The following is a 15642-nucleotide window of genomic DNA, read 5'->3' as shown; positions in this document are numbered from 1 at the left end:
GGATTCAAAATTAGTAACTTTTGAACGTGACTTCTACATGTTACATGTGAGCAGCTGCTGCTGTCCTTAAGAGTGAGCAGCACATACACAGCTACTCCATCAACAGGTATCCACACGTTTCTCTCCTTTTCCTTGACTGGAGTTATGCATTCATTCCTACAATTGTAAGAAACTAGGTCTAGCATTACACACTCTGGTTAAGAGAGATCCACTTTCCTCTTTGTGTCCTGCTGGGATGGGAAGGACGGGTCGGAAGAAGGCAGGAGGCACTTGGGAGACCTCAGCTGTGTGCCTTGACTTGATGATCCGAGTTCCCGTTTTGAGAATTACAGTTAGGTGAATTAACGTAAAAAAAAAAATCCAAATGATGAAGGATGGCGGTTTCTATTGTTCATAATGAGTCAAACATAAGCCACTGAAATCCTTTAAGATGTTTCTGAACAGCTTTGAAGAAAATATTCTGAAAGACATTGTTTCGGACTGGGAAAGAGTTCTGTTAATTAAAAATAGACCAAAGTATGTTATCCTTACTGAACCCTATAAGATCGACGATTTATGAGACAAAACTTGTAACAGCGAATTGCAGCTTCCCACCTGAGCCCCGTGAGATGGGTGTCCCCAGGGACCATTGTCACGGCCAGGCGCCCACATGCATGTGTTGTGTCCAGTTCCATGAGCTCTGTTTCTTCTGCCATGCGCATATTAGGGTCAAATGTCAAATTAATATCTTACCGTTTTTTTAAGTAGTGTGACTGAAATCCCTTCACCAAAGTAAGTTTGCAGCAAATCTGCACCAAGTAACCAGAAATGGTCATGCTTTTGTATTACTTTGGTTGGTAAAGACCACGTTTTCGAATAAAAGGCGAACAAAATCTACATTTTTGCAGAATTTGGTAATATCCTCTAGCCATGACTCTGAATATGGGTAAGAAGACATGAACCTGGGAACTTTCTCACTTGAAGGAGTGGCCAGTAGGCCCCTCGTGAGGTCAAGCAGGGATCGGTGCAGATTTGGTGCCGGAGGAGCCCTTGTTCCCTAGACAAGTCCCCCGCTGAAGCCTGCGTGTTGGGGGAGTGACTGACCCGAGAGGAAACCAGAAAGTTGCCCAACCCCAGAAGCAAACCGTAGGCAATGATTTATGAGAAGAAAAATGATGGCGGAACATAAGGCTGGAACTTCAGGGTCCCCCTTGAAAGTGGCCTGGATTGTACTACGTGTGGGCTCGACCCTTACTCCTTTACTAACCACATCGACAGAGGAAGGGCGAGTTAATCCCTCACTCTTAACACAGGTATTCTGTTAAAAGCTACGAGTGCTATTTATGAGGAATTAATTAATGAATAAGTGCTAAATAAGACAACTGTAATATCTTTCTGTTCCTAGTTTAGTGGCACTGGCTGTTCACACACAAAGTGTAACAGAAAGTGTATGAGAGCACCTGCCCTTAACGCTCGTTCGTTTATGGGGACACTCCCACTAAGGAAAGATGCCTCCTTCCGTTTTTGTTTCTTTATGGTAATGTCCTTTTGAGAATGTGATTAAACCTTTAGTTTCACATTTTCAATTTATTTTTCCAAATTTAACAGACCCTGAAAATTTGACAGCTGTCAGAACATGGACATTCTGGTTTATGTTATTTTCAATAAAGCATCCAAACCATGGATGAGAAGATAAGACTAGTGAGCATCCCCGTTTACTACTATTCTCTCTGTTCTAACGGTGTGCTAAGTACTTACCGTATCTTGTTTAAACGCAGAACAAAACAGAGGTTGGTCTATTTGAAATACTAAGCTGTAGGTGCTGGTTTGGGGTCTTCAGTTTATTGAAGAAATTAATTCCATAGATTATATAAAAAAATGAAAGCTAATGTTAGAACTGGGATTGGCTCTGGACTTACTTCATTTGGGCTGGTTTTACTGTCAGATCACCTTAAAGTATTCTGAATATTAATACTGTTTCAGAAAGAAATTTTAAGTTGAAAAGCAAATTTCTAGGTATTTTTTCCCTCTTGTTTTAACACAGTAAATGTCTAAAATTGTTTTAATGCCTAACTTCTGATGGACTTTGGTTTCAATTTTGTTCTTAGTCATTGCAGATATTGACAAAATGTCATACGAAATTATTTTGTATTTTTTGTAGGACTGGGAAACAGAAAATCATGACTGGTATTGTTTTGAATGCCATTTGCCTGGAGAGGTGTTGATATGTGACCTGTGTTTTCGTGTGTATCATTCCAAGTGTTTGTCTGATGAGTACAGGCTTAGAGACAGCAGTAGTCACTGGCAGTGCCCAGTATGCAGGGTGAGTACCTACGAGCTTTCACGTGCTGGTCAGAGGGTTGGAATGCACTGCTCATAGCTGTGCAAGACCCCCGGTGGGCGTGCCAGGTGAATGGATGACGGACTGGAGGGTGGGGGTTATCTGCCGAAACAATGGTAACTGAGCACAGCACTGGTCAGTGCGTACCCCAGAACACCTGACATACTCAGGGTACGTAGAATGTTCCAGTCACAGAGAAATACGCGTTCTTCCCTCATGTGACACTTGCCTCTGGACTGTGTGACTCCTGTCATGGCTAGCCTTTGGAAATCAAGGAATAGTCTTCCACACCAGGTTCGGTTCAATCTGTCCTCTCCACTCAGGAATCACAGCCAGCAAAAGGCACATTGTTGGAAGCATTTTGTATCTACTTCCCATTTTATATCCATGTAATGTCGCCTTTATTTTTTGTCATATCATGGGCTAGTCTATTTTTTCCTTTGTGTTGTATTTGGAGGGTGGAGGGATGGGACAGTTGTATATAAAGCATTCTAATTACTTAAAGCAAAATGAAACAGTCTGGTAGGAAAAACAGGGACTTTCCACAATTATTTTCATTCCTGTTATTTCCCTAGTGAAAAGTATACCTGGCTGTGCTTGTTGGTTGTAAAACGTGGTGTGTGTGCGTACAAGTGGTGTGTGACGCCTGCATCGTACGTCGCTTATGGCGTTGATGGTGATTAGTAAAAGGTTATTTTATTGCACCCTCTATTGTTTTTGTATTTATAATTGCTATGATCCATATTTGGAACCATGCAAGTTGCCCAGATTACTCATGGGCTCAGTTTCTGAATATACTTTGTATTACTTGAGTTAAATATTCGTTTATAATGTAAAAAAGTTGTATCTTAATAATTTTTCCCTCCTTCAGTGTTGGTCCTAACTTTCTTGCTAGCATAATGAGCTTCTAATATTGTCTTAGTAACTTTGTATTTTCTTAGTATACTTAACCTCACCAGCACCTCTGTACGTACACCCACTGTATATGCGCAGTGCGTTCCCTCGCTGTAGTTCACCTCACCAGCACCGCTCTACACACTCAGTGTCACCTCAGTATATTTTATCTCACCATCCCGCTGTATATACTCAGTGTTAGCTCAGTGTACTTCACCTCACCAGCACCTCTGTACACGCTCAGTAGACCTACAGGCGACCATTAAGGCGGCATTATCAATAGGGTGTGTAATGATGATTCATAATCAGATGCCTAAATGCTAGGTCATCGATGAATCCCTAAATCTGCATGTATCAGTATCAAGCCTCAAGCTGTAGACCTCCTCTTTGATGTCTACAAGAATTTATGATGTGTCCATGAAATTAGTGTAATTGGGGGTGGGGGGACTGCATAAATATCCATACTTTATTTTTATGGATTTGGATCGTGAATTTAAAAAAGCAAATATTTGTTTTCTGGTAACAGTTAACACTTGAAGTAAGGTATTAATGAAACCTTAAGAACAAGAGCATTAAGGTAGTAAAAATACAAAGAGGTGGGTTGCTGATCAGATGGGAGGGACTCTCACCTTCCAAAAGTGCAATTCCCCCTGATGTCCAGGTGTCCTTATGGCCACGGCTTTCATAGCACAGACTGAGCAAAAACACTGGGGTTTTTGAAGACGCATTAAACTTTGTTGTGGATATTTAATATTCCTGAGTGGAAATTGAACAATTATACCTTTGAAGAAAATGTCTAAGGCTACGTTCATAGGATTTCACGGTCAAGTTGTCAGGTCCCATTTTCCACGTGTGTTTGCTCTACTTTGTAGGCCAGATGGTTTTTTTAAAATTCCAGAGAGTTACTGGGCCACAGTAACTGGGCCAAACATGGTAGCCACAGTGGAGCTCAGTGTACCCCATCTGTCTTTCTTTCTGTCCTTTGGTTTTCCTTTCATGTTTGTCCATCTGTATTTGCCCACACTGTGAGAGGCTTGAACTTGCAGGGATGCTGAGTCAGTAAACACTCATGACCCCGCACTTGTTTCTTAGGCCGGGAACCGCTCTGGGGAGGCTCAAAATGCCTATGTTTGGGTTGGGGATGGTGAGTTTTATTTTGAGCTTTAAAAGGCCTAAAGAAATAGTTATTTCTGTGTAGGATCTATTCTGTTGTTTTGTTACATTCAAGAAAAAGATACATATTAACAGTTCTTTCCTGAGAGAAGGAGTCATAATAACCTTGAAATTTTAAGGGGATTTTAAGGATCTTTAAGGGAAGGCTTGTGGTTGATTTGTTTTTTTAAACAGTGTCAAAACTTCAAATAAAACCATTTTTGTGATCTAATATGAAAGTAACGGAGCAGATTTAAATGTTCTTGCTCTTAATGAATGGAGAGGGTAGAGACTGGGACAAAGAACATGGTTGCAGATGAGAACATTACTCCCCAGTCTCCTTCTCCATTAGTGTTTAGAAAGAGCACAGATTACCTAGACACACTCATGAGGAATTTTGAAGAGCACATGCCCAGAGCCAAATTTCAGTGCAGGGTGGAACAGTAGTGGCAGCCATCCATTACTACCTAAACTTGCATATTTCTGTTATCTTCGAGTGATCAGGAGATTTTTATTTCTATGTAATCTGTCCCTGACAGTATTGAAAGTGTCACTAAGAATTGGTTTCAGCCAGTGGTGAACTACTCAAGCACATTTAACGCATGTATCTGACCATTTCCAGATATTTTAAGAAGGCAATGATAGAAAGTTTTCTGTATTTAAAATAATTATATTAACATTCATAATAAAACTCAGGAATCTTACCATCTTGAGGATATTTCTTTTGAATGTCTGCCTTTCTAATCATTTAAATGTACAGACAGGGTAGATTGTTCTTGTAAAGTAGCCTCTGAATGTCACGTTAGCATCTTGCTTTGAAAAAAATTCTAGTAACACACTGTTCTACACTCTTACATGGAACTCTCACTCATTAGAAAAAGGAGGATTTAAAATTATTTCTCTTATATTTACCTATAAAAATCCAAGTAATTTAGAGGAGGATAAAGAAAAAATGATATTTCCAGAAGTACTAGGACACGGCAGGCAGATGTCCTCGCAGACCTCTCTCCATGTGCGTGAGCACAAGCGTGTGTGCATGTGTCCATCTGTTTGTCCCGTATCTGTGACTTCACACACATGACTTCACGTAACTGGTGTGTATCCAGCACTGTCCCTGAGCCATAGTTTATGCCCTACTGGTGCACATTTCCATCAGCCCCACGGTCCTGTCTGAGCAGCAGTTTCGCGCCGGAGTCCACCTGTCGGGCCACGTGCTGCTGAGCCCAGAGCCGCGCTAACACTCCCACTCTTGGGAGCAGTCTCCTCGCTTTCATTTATTTCTGTACGCAAATGAAGTTTGTATTTTGTTTTAGTCAAGTGTATTTGAATTTTATATTCCCCAAATAGCCATGAATTTTTCATGACAAAAATGAGAAGATCATAACTTTTAAGTGAAAGTAGCTTTTAAGATTTTATTTGCCTAAAAGATAGATCTTTAAAACACAGTATAGTCAATCGTGTTTTCTAAAAACAGAGACACTTAAAAATAACATGTATTTATGTAATTCTGTTTGATCACCTTCACAGGATAAATTTATTAAAGTGGAATTCATAAAGTTAAAGGATAGGCACATTTTAATTCATGATAAAAATCACCAAATTGCCTTTTGGAAGATTATACCTGTTTATACCAACATGAAGGTGTTTTCCAGCACTCTGTCACCAGCGTGGTAGGACACACACATGGATGTCTCCCTTCAGTATTGCTTCATTTTTATATAGTTGCCGAATCACAACGTCAGCTTATCCTTTGATGCATTGGTCATGGAAGGCGGGCCTGTGCGTGTGCACAAGTCTGTGTGCCTGTGTGCATTTGTGTCCCTGCGTGGGTGTCTCCGCGCGCGCATGTGTGTATATTTCATGTGTACATGGATTTGGGACCAGGGGTTTCTTTGTGCATGTGTCTGGCATGTGCACACGTGTGTACATGTGCACATGCATGCCTGTGTGTGTACCGGTGTGTGCTTGCCCGTGTGTGTGTGCTCCCTGCTCTCTGGCTGTGCTCCTGCTGGGAACAGCAGGATAATGTTTGGTAACTTCTTGAATGCTCTGTAGCGTGTGGGCGGAGTAACACACTGTCGGGTCCCCGGGGCCGCTACTGAGGTCACTGCCTGCAGCCTGGAAGAGCTCGGGTACGGGGGGAGACCTCTCTGTGGGGGGCAGACCTCTGTGTGGGGGTGAAGTCCTCTCTCTGGGGGTAGAGGTCTCTGGAGGGGGGTATAGACCTCTCTGGGGGGCGCGTGCAGAGCTGTCTCTCCACTGCCCCGTGGAGGCACTGGGCACTTGCACAGGCCTTAGGGGGCCCATAACCCAGATTTCTGTTTGGCAGATAACGAAAATGAAACATCTCACTACTTTAACTAAAACTAAACCAGGACTCCATGGCCATGAGGGGCCACCTGGAGTTCTTTGGGTTGGCCCCAGCTTGTGGACAGTGCCGAGCTCTGGGGGTGTCACTTGCAGTGTGACTTGTGCTCGCTGAGGGGGCTAAAGCCACAATCCTGACGAAAGCTAGTTCTTGAAACTGGAGATAGAGATGGACTTCTGAATCCACTTTTCATTCTTTTTGCTATGTGGGCAAATACAGATTTTTTTTTTTTAAATTCCCAAAGTAGGGAGGTCACTCATTTAATGTTCAGAATGAAGTAAAACAAAATGCTAAATGAAAATATTTCTAGGGCGCCTGGGTGGCTCAGTGCGTTAAGCCTTTGCCTTCAGCTCAGGTCATGATCTCTGGGTCCTGGGATCGAGCCCTGGATCGGGCTCTCTGCTCAATGGGGAGCCTGCTTCCTGCTCCCCCTCTGCCTGCCTCTCTGCCTACTTGTGATCTCTCTCTCTCTCTGTCAAATAAATATATAAAATCTTCAAAAAAAAAAAAAAAAAAGGAAACTACTTTGAAAACATGTACTCCCTGCGGTGTGTTGACCATAAGACTGACTGCCTTTGCTTTCTGGTCTGTTTCTCTGTTAATGTGAGAAAGTTGTGAATATTTTCACCCTGAATGTAGTTAAGTCAGGTTTTCAGCCAGATTAACAAATCTGGAATGGAGATTTGATTTTTAAATAGAAGTAGAAGCTTTTTGTCTTTATTTGTTGTATGGTAGACAGTCTTAGTACTATTAAAAAATGAGGGGCACCTGGGTGGCTCAGTCATTAAGCGTCTGCCTTTGGCTCAGGTCATGATCCCAGGGTCCTGGGATCGAGCCCCGCATCGGCTCCCTGCTCTGCGGGAAGCCTGTTTCTCCCTCCCACTGCCCCGCTGTTTCTGCTCTCGCTGTCTCTCTCTCTGTAAATAAAAACAAAAAAAGAAAGTGAACATGAGCCAAATATATTTTACAGTTTTTAAAGCTGGATCATACCATTTTTATATTAACAAAAAAAAGAAAATTATTTTTAAAAAGTAATTTTTGTCTGAACCAATCATTTAGGAGGCTTGACTCTAGGAACAGGTGATGGGAGCATTATTAAAGCCAGAGGGTCTTACAGTTGGCTATAGCCTCTGACCTGGACCCAAACAAGAAAGAGAACCACACATTTTCTGCATTATCTTCTCATGATGAATTTAACATTACGGCCAGAAAGCTTGGATGTGGGTGTGAAGAGTTGTGGGTGGTGGAATAACAGTTCTTCCTGATGCATCTTTTGTGAATAAGGTCATTTTAATTGAATCAGAGCTTTTCCTTTTTGTTCTGAGGGATCAGGAGATAGGGGACGGTCTGGTTTCCACAGCACGATAAGCCCCTCAGTGCGGACACCGCCGCCCTCGGCTGGGGTGTCCAGTACGGACGCACCGCTGCAGTGGGCACGGTCCCCGCTGCGGTCCCCGAGCGACTGGGGGGAGGGCCAGGTGGCACCCTGTGACGGGCCCGTGAAGCGGAGAGAGAGATGCTTGTCCCCGACCGGGAACACAGACGCTAGCGTCCTTTCAGAAGGGAGCGGGGAGGCGCGTCCACCGGGGAGACCCGCTGCCTCTCTGTGGTCGCGTTCTTCGGGCTGTAGGGGGGGAGGACCGCTGTTCGTGACACGGCCCTGAGTGTGTCCTTCTTGCCTGTCCCCCAGGCTTTGTGGCGGCGCCGAGGAGCCGGGTGCCTGCCCAGGCGTGTCCTGCTGGCGGGTGGACCTTCGGGTGGGCGCGCGCCCCGCTCCCCAGCTGGCGCTTTGCTCTTCTCTACATTGTTTGTCTGTCTGACCGGGCGGGGAGACGAGGGGCCTGAGCGGGCGGGGGGTGGGGCAGGCTCGACCCGCGGGGGGCTGGAACCCAGGACCCCGCGACCACAACCTAAGCCGAAGGCAGACTCTCACCCACTGAGCGGCCCAGGCGCCCGGGCTGGTGGCGCAGCCCCGTCCGTGTGGGCACGGGGTTGGGGCGGGGGGGACCTGCTTCTTTGCGATGCGGGGCTGCCCGGGTCACCTGCGCCGCGGCCGGACTCGGTGGGCAGGACTCGGTGACCCGGACGGGGAAGCAAGCGCCCCCCAGGACGTCCGTGCGGACGCGGCGGGGGTAGCACTACAGGTCGCTGGTTGCCCGGACACCGCGGTGGGGACCCCTGGGCCACCTCCCTGCTCCGGAGGCGCGTGCACGCAGTCGGGTTTGCCAGCGCGCTTCCCCGGTCCGCAGCAGTCACCTTCTGGACCCCAGTGTCGTGTCCCCCAGTGATCCGGACGGCAGAGCCGGCACAGCGTAACGGAGGTTTTTAAACTTGGAGCCCCTGTAAGTCCTGACAGCGACGACAGCGACGGACTGTTGCAGGAGGTCAAGCGCACGGGGCGCTGGGGTTTAGGACGCAGCCGAGGACCCGCGATTGAATGCGCTGCGCTGGCCCGGGGGTGCGGGGTGAGCTGCGTGTGTGCGTGCGCGCTGCCGTCCACGTAGCACCCCCCGCCCCGTCCACCCCCCAGACCCCCCACCCCCACCCTGTCCCGGGCGGCTGAGAGGCGACGTCAGCGTGGGTGGGGGTGACAAAGCGCGAACGCAAGTGCATTTTCAGAAAACTGTCCTAGAAGGTGACGGCTGGTCAGGGGCTCCCGGGGCGCAGGGTGCGGACGGACGCGGCGGCCGCCTCCGGGTCCCTCACCCCTCGCCCCTCGCCCCAGGCCAGCTCTACTGCGTGGCCCTCAGACCTGGGTGCTTCCTCTGAGTAGGGACCGCGTCGTGCCCCGGGGCTGCGGAGGGTGCTGTAGACGCCGGGCCTCGCGGGGCGACAGCGGCAGTGTTGGTGCAGAGAATATGCCCCGGGACCTTCTGTGCTGTGGCCTCAGGGACCCGTCGAGGCCGCCGGTTCCACCCGTGCTGCGGGGACTTCGGCGCAGATGTGTTCCTCCCGCAGGGACACGTGAGGTCCCTGGCGCCACAGCGGCCAGGGTGTTGTGGAGCGCACAGCCGTGGGGTGCGTGAATGCCCAGCCGGTGGCCCGGTGAGCTCACGGACGCCGTCGGGGACCTCTGCAGTTGGAGGGCGAGGCGGTGTCAGGTGTTGGAGGGCCGCGAAGCGGCTGATACACCCGCACTGAACACAACGGCTTCGAACGGCCCAAGCCCGACAACCAGCTCCAAGTCCCGCGTCTGGCGGGGAGGGATTTCCTGTACTTGAGCTCAGCCGTGTGGGATGTTCTGTCCAGCAGGCGACACAGTCCTAACGACTACCAGCGGTTCCTCTGCTAGTATTCATTGAGCGCTTACTGTGTGCACATACTATACAAGGCCTTGGCAGACACCCGCTGAGCTGGACCCTTGGGAACCCTGTTTCCACAGAACACAGTCTGTCTGGGGGTTGGCAGACTACCGCCAGCTTGTGCCCTGTTCATGAGGTTAGAGTGGGTTTTACATTTTTAAATGGTCAAAAGAAAATCATAGAGAGGGGAAGTATTTTGTGACATGTGAAAATCCTGAGAAATTCAGACTTCAGTATCGCAGAGCGTTACTGCTTTTTCAGTGCGTAGCAGAGTTGAGTGGTGCGGACAGACTCCTACCGTTTGTCCTCCGAGCCTAAGCTATAGACCGTCTGGCCCTTCACAGAGGAGGTTTGTCAACTGCTCATCTGGCCCTATGGCAGGAAAAATAGTCTGGATATTGGGGACCCCCAGGAGAGTGTGACGTCCTTGTCTTGTGTAATCTCAGGCTGGGGGGCTTGGATTTCCTCAAGTCTAGCAGCACAGATCTGGGGTCCAAGGAGAAGACCCCTGGACCTCTGATTGCACACTGGTTTCATTTGGGTCTAGTTGTGCTGAGATACTGTTTCCACAAGTTCGTTTTTTGCTAAGATACATTTCTGGAGCTGAAAATCTGGGTCCCTAAAGAACATTAAAAATTCCAGACCATTCAGGCGTGAGTGTTCGTTCCTGTCATGGTGCGTGGGCATCTTGTCAGTAATGAGCTGGGGCTCAGAAGTCACTCCTCCCTTCTTTGAGCCGAAACCACCATAAGTCCTGAGTGTGGCTGAAGTACTGGACTCGTGTTTTCTCTGTGGCTCGCACCCAGCCTCTTCCAGTTTGCTTGGACTCGCACTTCTGGTGATGGTGGCGAGTCCCCGACTCATCCCTGACTCAAGATGATGTTTCAGATCGTCCATTCTTTTCCCCAGGAGGAAAGCAGCCTCTCGGCCAACTATCGTGTGTTTGAGAGCTTCTCGCTCCAGTCTCACACGTTCGTAACACACCTGCGGCCACGTGAGCATTGTCCTCTGAAAACCGTTACAGCAACTTTGGCCACGTGATGCTGAGGTTCTCCCGATTATTTGTAGACACTGACCGGAGTCATCCCTCTGTGCCGATGTGAAGTTACTGGAACTCACTGGCTGCGGAGAGGCCTTTCCTGAGGGCGCCTGCGGCCTGCAAGGAGAGAATGCGTACAGGTCCGCAAAGCCTGAGGAAGAATTGGGTCTGGAATAGCCTGCAGATGTCTAAAAGCTTTAGTTTTATTTTTCTGACCTTGCTTTAAAGAGCAATCTGCTCAGTTATGTTACAGACAGAGTCGCATTTACCTGAGAAGCTGCTCCTTTAATTTCTGTTCAAGTGGCTTTTTCTCAAGCCGCTTTCAGTGTCTTGGTTTGGCTGAACTGGCACAGTTGAAACGCTGTGACTGTCGCTAGGAGATCTCGCGCCTCACGGTGCCGCCCTGATGGGAGGCTGCAGCGCGTCCTTCCTTTCTTCGGTGAAACCGTAAAGCTCTGAGTTAGAGCAGGGAGGGGGCAGAGCGCAAGCCCATCAGCTTAGCAAGTGTGCAGGCATCTTACGGCAAATGCTTGGTCTTCGGAAACGGCGGGGGGGAGAGGCCGCGTGCATGCAGGGTCTCTTGTTGGCGTGAGCTCCCGCATCGAGGCCCACGGCTGGGAAGCGGGTCTGGGAAGCAGGCACTTGCCACCCCCTGGGAGTGCCCAGGGAGCCGAGGTCCAGGCACAGAACCGCATCGTCTGACATCTGCAGGAAGAACCCATGTTTGTCCTCAAGAGATTGGGGAAGGGTGTTGGGCTTTTTTCTTTTTTTCCTTAAGATTTTGCATATTGGAGAAAGCACAGGCAGTGGGGGGGAGCAGAGGAAGGGAAGCAGGCTCCCCGCTGAGCAGAGTCTGATGCGGGGCTCCATCCCGGGCCCCCAAGATCATGACCTGAGGCGAAGGCAGACGCTTCACCGAAGGAGCCCCCGTGGCGCCCCTGACAGAGGTGTTTGAATCGATTTATTTTCTCCGTCTCTTAACGAACAAAGAAGAGGGGTTAGATTCACATGAAGAGTGAAGTACTGCATGGGCTGCTGTTGAGCACAGAGGGGAAACCATCTTCCTGCACAAATGTGGGATCCCCAGTCGCTCGGCGAGGGCAGCTGTTCCCCAAGTCTCTCCACCGCGCTCTCAAGGGCTCCCTGGGTTGGGCTGGAGGTACTTAGAAGGCTGAGAGAGGAGAGTCTTCCCGCTCTGCCTCCTCGAGGGAAGTTGGGAATAGTACGTGTGGGGCCTGGAAATCACGCTTCGCTACGTGACCTGTTGCTTGTGAACTTCCCGGAAATTGTACGACACCTGTTAAAACAGGTTAAAATTAAAAACAGGTTAAAATTACAGGACACGTGACCTGTTAACAGGTTGGTGTTTTATTTGCATCTACACAGATTCGTGATCAGATGGATACCTACGGTCAGCAGTTTTAGTAGCACATCCAAAATATTTGGGAGTTAACATGATAGAGCATGTAGCTGGAAGCTTTGTTTTCATTCTCCTCTGTGGTAAGAGAGTGTGGGTTTCCCACCGGTGAGCAGAGCAGTGGTCGTCTTGGCCTATTACCCCTTCTCTTCTCCGGTTCTGACAGTCCATCAGGTGCTCGTTTCTGTAGAGAGCGGTGCGTGGGAGGACGTCCATGTTGCAAGAATGTTTGTCCAACATATCTGACCATGTTTCCCCTGCCCGGAGAGCCCCGCACACTCCCCTGTGTGCACACAGCTGCACACCGATGTCTTCTCTGTGGGGCTGGCTTTGGGGGCAGCCGCTGGTAGTTCCCGCGTGTTGCTGGGGGTCTTGTGAAAAATGAGAGTCTACAAGTTACCGCAGAGTTGCCCCTGCCCCCGCCCCCGTGACTCTAAACCTGGAGTCCAGGAAGTGTCCTCGTGTGGTCCGCTCCAGACCTGACCGGGGTGCTCCGTCTCGGTCACGTGTCCCAGTCACCTGAGGATCAAGCAGGTGTGTGAGCGAGCAGAGAGCCCAGGGACCTTCCCTCAGAGATGGCTGATCCCGGTGTGACCACGCGTGTGCTCGCTGGTCACTGGGCTGTGCTTGCTGGGCAGAAGCCCAGCCGTGTTTCCCGGAAGTTCACCGGTGTCTCTGGGTATGGACAGACTTGCACAACTGCTCTGTGCCAGGTATTGATTAGACGCCGTGTGCACGGGTCACACGGCAGTCCAGCACGGCAGAAGCAGTAATCGTACCACAGTCCAGGTGAGGAGTGGAAAGAAGGGGTCAGGGTTATTGTTTACGGTTTTTATGAGTTTTATTTAAGTCATTTCTGCATGCATCGTGGGGCACGAACGCATGACCCCAAGATCACGTGTTGCGTGTTCTTCCGACTGAGCCAGCCAGGCGCCCCGGGAAGGCACCACTTGAAACGGGAAGTGCATGAAACCACACGTCCAGGAAAGAAAGCAGTTGTCCATTTTCCGTTCAGGTGGTTTAGTGTTGTGTGTGTGGGTGACCCGTTCACACGCCCCAGCGAAGTTACCTGGGGAACGTTGGCTCCTGCCTCCAGTCCGCCACTGTGTTGGGGTGACATCCGGCATGGACAGCCCTTTAGGAGCAGTGGCTCCAGTAGGCAGGGACCCGTCCTCTGGGGGCCCGCGGGTGACGGCCGCCGGGATGTGCTGTCCGCACCGAGTCGGCCACGCGGGACGGCCTCCATAGAGCGGGGGCTGCTGGGAGGCCTCAGCCTCGACGGAGGAAGTGGGACATTCATCTTTGTTTGCGTGCTGTCTAGAAATGACATGAAAGGGAGAGTCCCATCTTTTTCTCTTTGCATGAATTTAGATCTTCTGAGACATAAATTGAAGAACCTAATTAGCTCTTCAGGTCAGGCTGATAGAAATTGGGGTTACTACTGAACAGACCCCGTAACCCTTGAAAACAGATGAGCAGGTGTGCAGCTGTGCTGTGCAGAATTCACAGGTGACGTGGACTTTAATAACCTTTTAGAGGAATCGTGTATGTCGAAATTCACCCTTCAGTATTACTGATTTAAAATGTTCCCAAAAGGGTTTCGGCCAACTTTTCTTCTCTCTCTCTCTCTCTCTTTTTTTTTTTTTGATAAAATAAGTGATTCTACATCATGTCATTATTACGTTACCATTCGTTGTATCTGAAAATGGTTGAAGTTCTAAATATCAAGAAAAACTGTGTAATTCTGTGAGGTCTTATGTCAAATACAACCTGTTTCCGTTTTACTGTCACATTAAATGCTATGCACGTTTAGGATTTCTTGGTGTCAAACACATTGGAAATAGTGCAGATTTGAATACAATCTTTGCAGACTGTATCTTTTATATATAAAAGTCTTTTACATGAATACAGACCTGTAAATAATCACATTTTATATCTGGCCTTTTCTGTTTTTAACAGAGCATCAAGAAGAAAAACACAAACAAACAGGAGATGAGCACGTACTTGCGGTTCATTGTCTCCCGCATGAAAGAGCGGGTAAGTCCTCCGGGTGGTCGGGACCTCCCAGAGCACACGTCCCGTCCCTTCCTGACCAGAGAGCGCACCAGGGACCTTTACAGCGGCATCAGGTGCAGAATGCTGCGGCCCGAGTTCCTTTGTTCTGCTTCGTCAGGCGTCTCTAGAGCTGAAGTAGAGGAGACTGACACTGTTTGTCTCCGCTGATACATTTCTGTTGTTTCATCTTTTATTTTTCAAAATCTTTAATTGAAGCGTAGTTGGCATGCAATAGCATATTATTGGCAGGTGTACAACACCATGATTCGACCTTTGTACGCACAACTCCGTGCTCACCAATAAGAACAGGCACACAGCGCGAGGACGGCACCGTTAGCTGTGTTCCCCGTGCTGCTGGTCGTCCTCGTGACTTACCTGCTTATTTATTTATTTAAGATTTTATTTATTGATTTTATTTAATTGACACAGAGAGGGAACACAAACAGAGGCGGAGGGAGAGGGAGAAGCGGGCTTCCTGCCCAGCAGGGAACCCAACATGGGGCTCGATCCCAGGACCCTGGGAACATGACCTGAGCTGAAGGCAGATGCTTAACCACTGACCCCCCCCCCCCCAGGCGCCCCATGACTTACATATTTTATAAGTGGAAGTTTGCACCTATTCCTGTCCATCCCCGACGCTCCCCCTGTCTGCGAACCACCACTTTGTTCATTGTAGTTAAGAGTCTGGTTGGTTGGTTGGTTGTTTTTAGATCCCGCGTACAAGTGAAATCATATGGTGTGTGTCTTTCTCTGACTGGCTTATTCTGCTTAGCGTAACGCCCTGTACTTCTGTCCATGTCATTGCAAACGGAAAGATTTCATTCTTCCTGTTGGCTGAGTGGCATTCCTTTGTGTACATAAACCTCTTCTTCTTTATCCGTCCGTCTGGTGAAGGACGTCTGGGCTCTTTCTGCAGCTTAGCTGTCATGGACATTGCTGCTGTGCACATTGGGGTACAGATGGCCCTTCTTTTCACTGCTTCTGTATCTTAGGGGTAAATACCCAGTAGTGCAGTTGGAGAGTCGTAGGGTAGCTCTATTGTTAATATCATGAAGAACCTCCATGCTGTTTTCCAGCGTGGCTGCACCAGCTTGC

The 15642-nt window shown here is 48.6% G+C and overlaps 1 protein-coding gene across 5 annotated transcripts in view; it reads left to right on the top strand.

Moving 5' to 3' along the window:
• The window catches only part of ZMYND11 (zinc finger MYND-type containing 11), a 119302-nt gene that overhangs the window by 81538 nt on the left and 22122 nt on the right, over nucleotides 1-15642 (top strand). For 3 of the 5 annotated variants that reach the window (XM_032881697.1, XM_032881696.1, XM_032881695.1), the window contains 2 exons: nucleotides 2141-2302; nucleotides 14452-14529. In XM_032881697.1, the coding sequence (XP_032737588.1) occupies nucleotides 2141-2302; nucleotides 14452-14529 (240 nt within the window). The remainder of the gene's footprint in view (nucleotides 1-2140; nucleotides 2303-14451; nucleotides 14530-15642) is intronic. The other 2 variants (XM_032881699.1, XM_032881698.1) reach the window with 1 other exon arrangement.

This window comes from Lontra canadensis, unplaced genomic scaffold (genome assembly GCF_010015895.1).
Source record: "Lontra canadensis isolate GAN:19392208 unplaced genomic scaffold, GSC_riverotter_1.0 scaffold76, whole genome shotgun sequence".
In the NCBI taxonomy this organism is placed as follows: Eukaryota; Metazoa; Chordata; class Mammalia; order Carnivora; family Mustelidae; genus Lontra; species Lontra canadensis.
The sequence above is the reverse complement of the archived record's forward strand: the minus strand, read 5'-3'. Positions and strand labels throughout refer to the sequence as shown.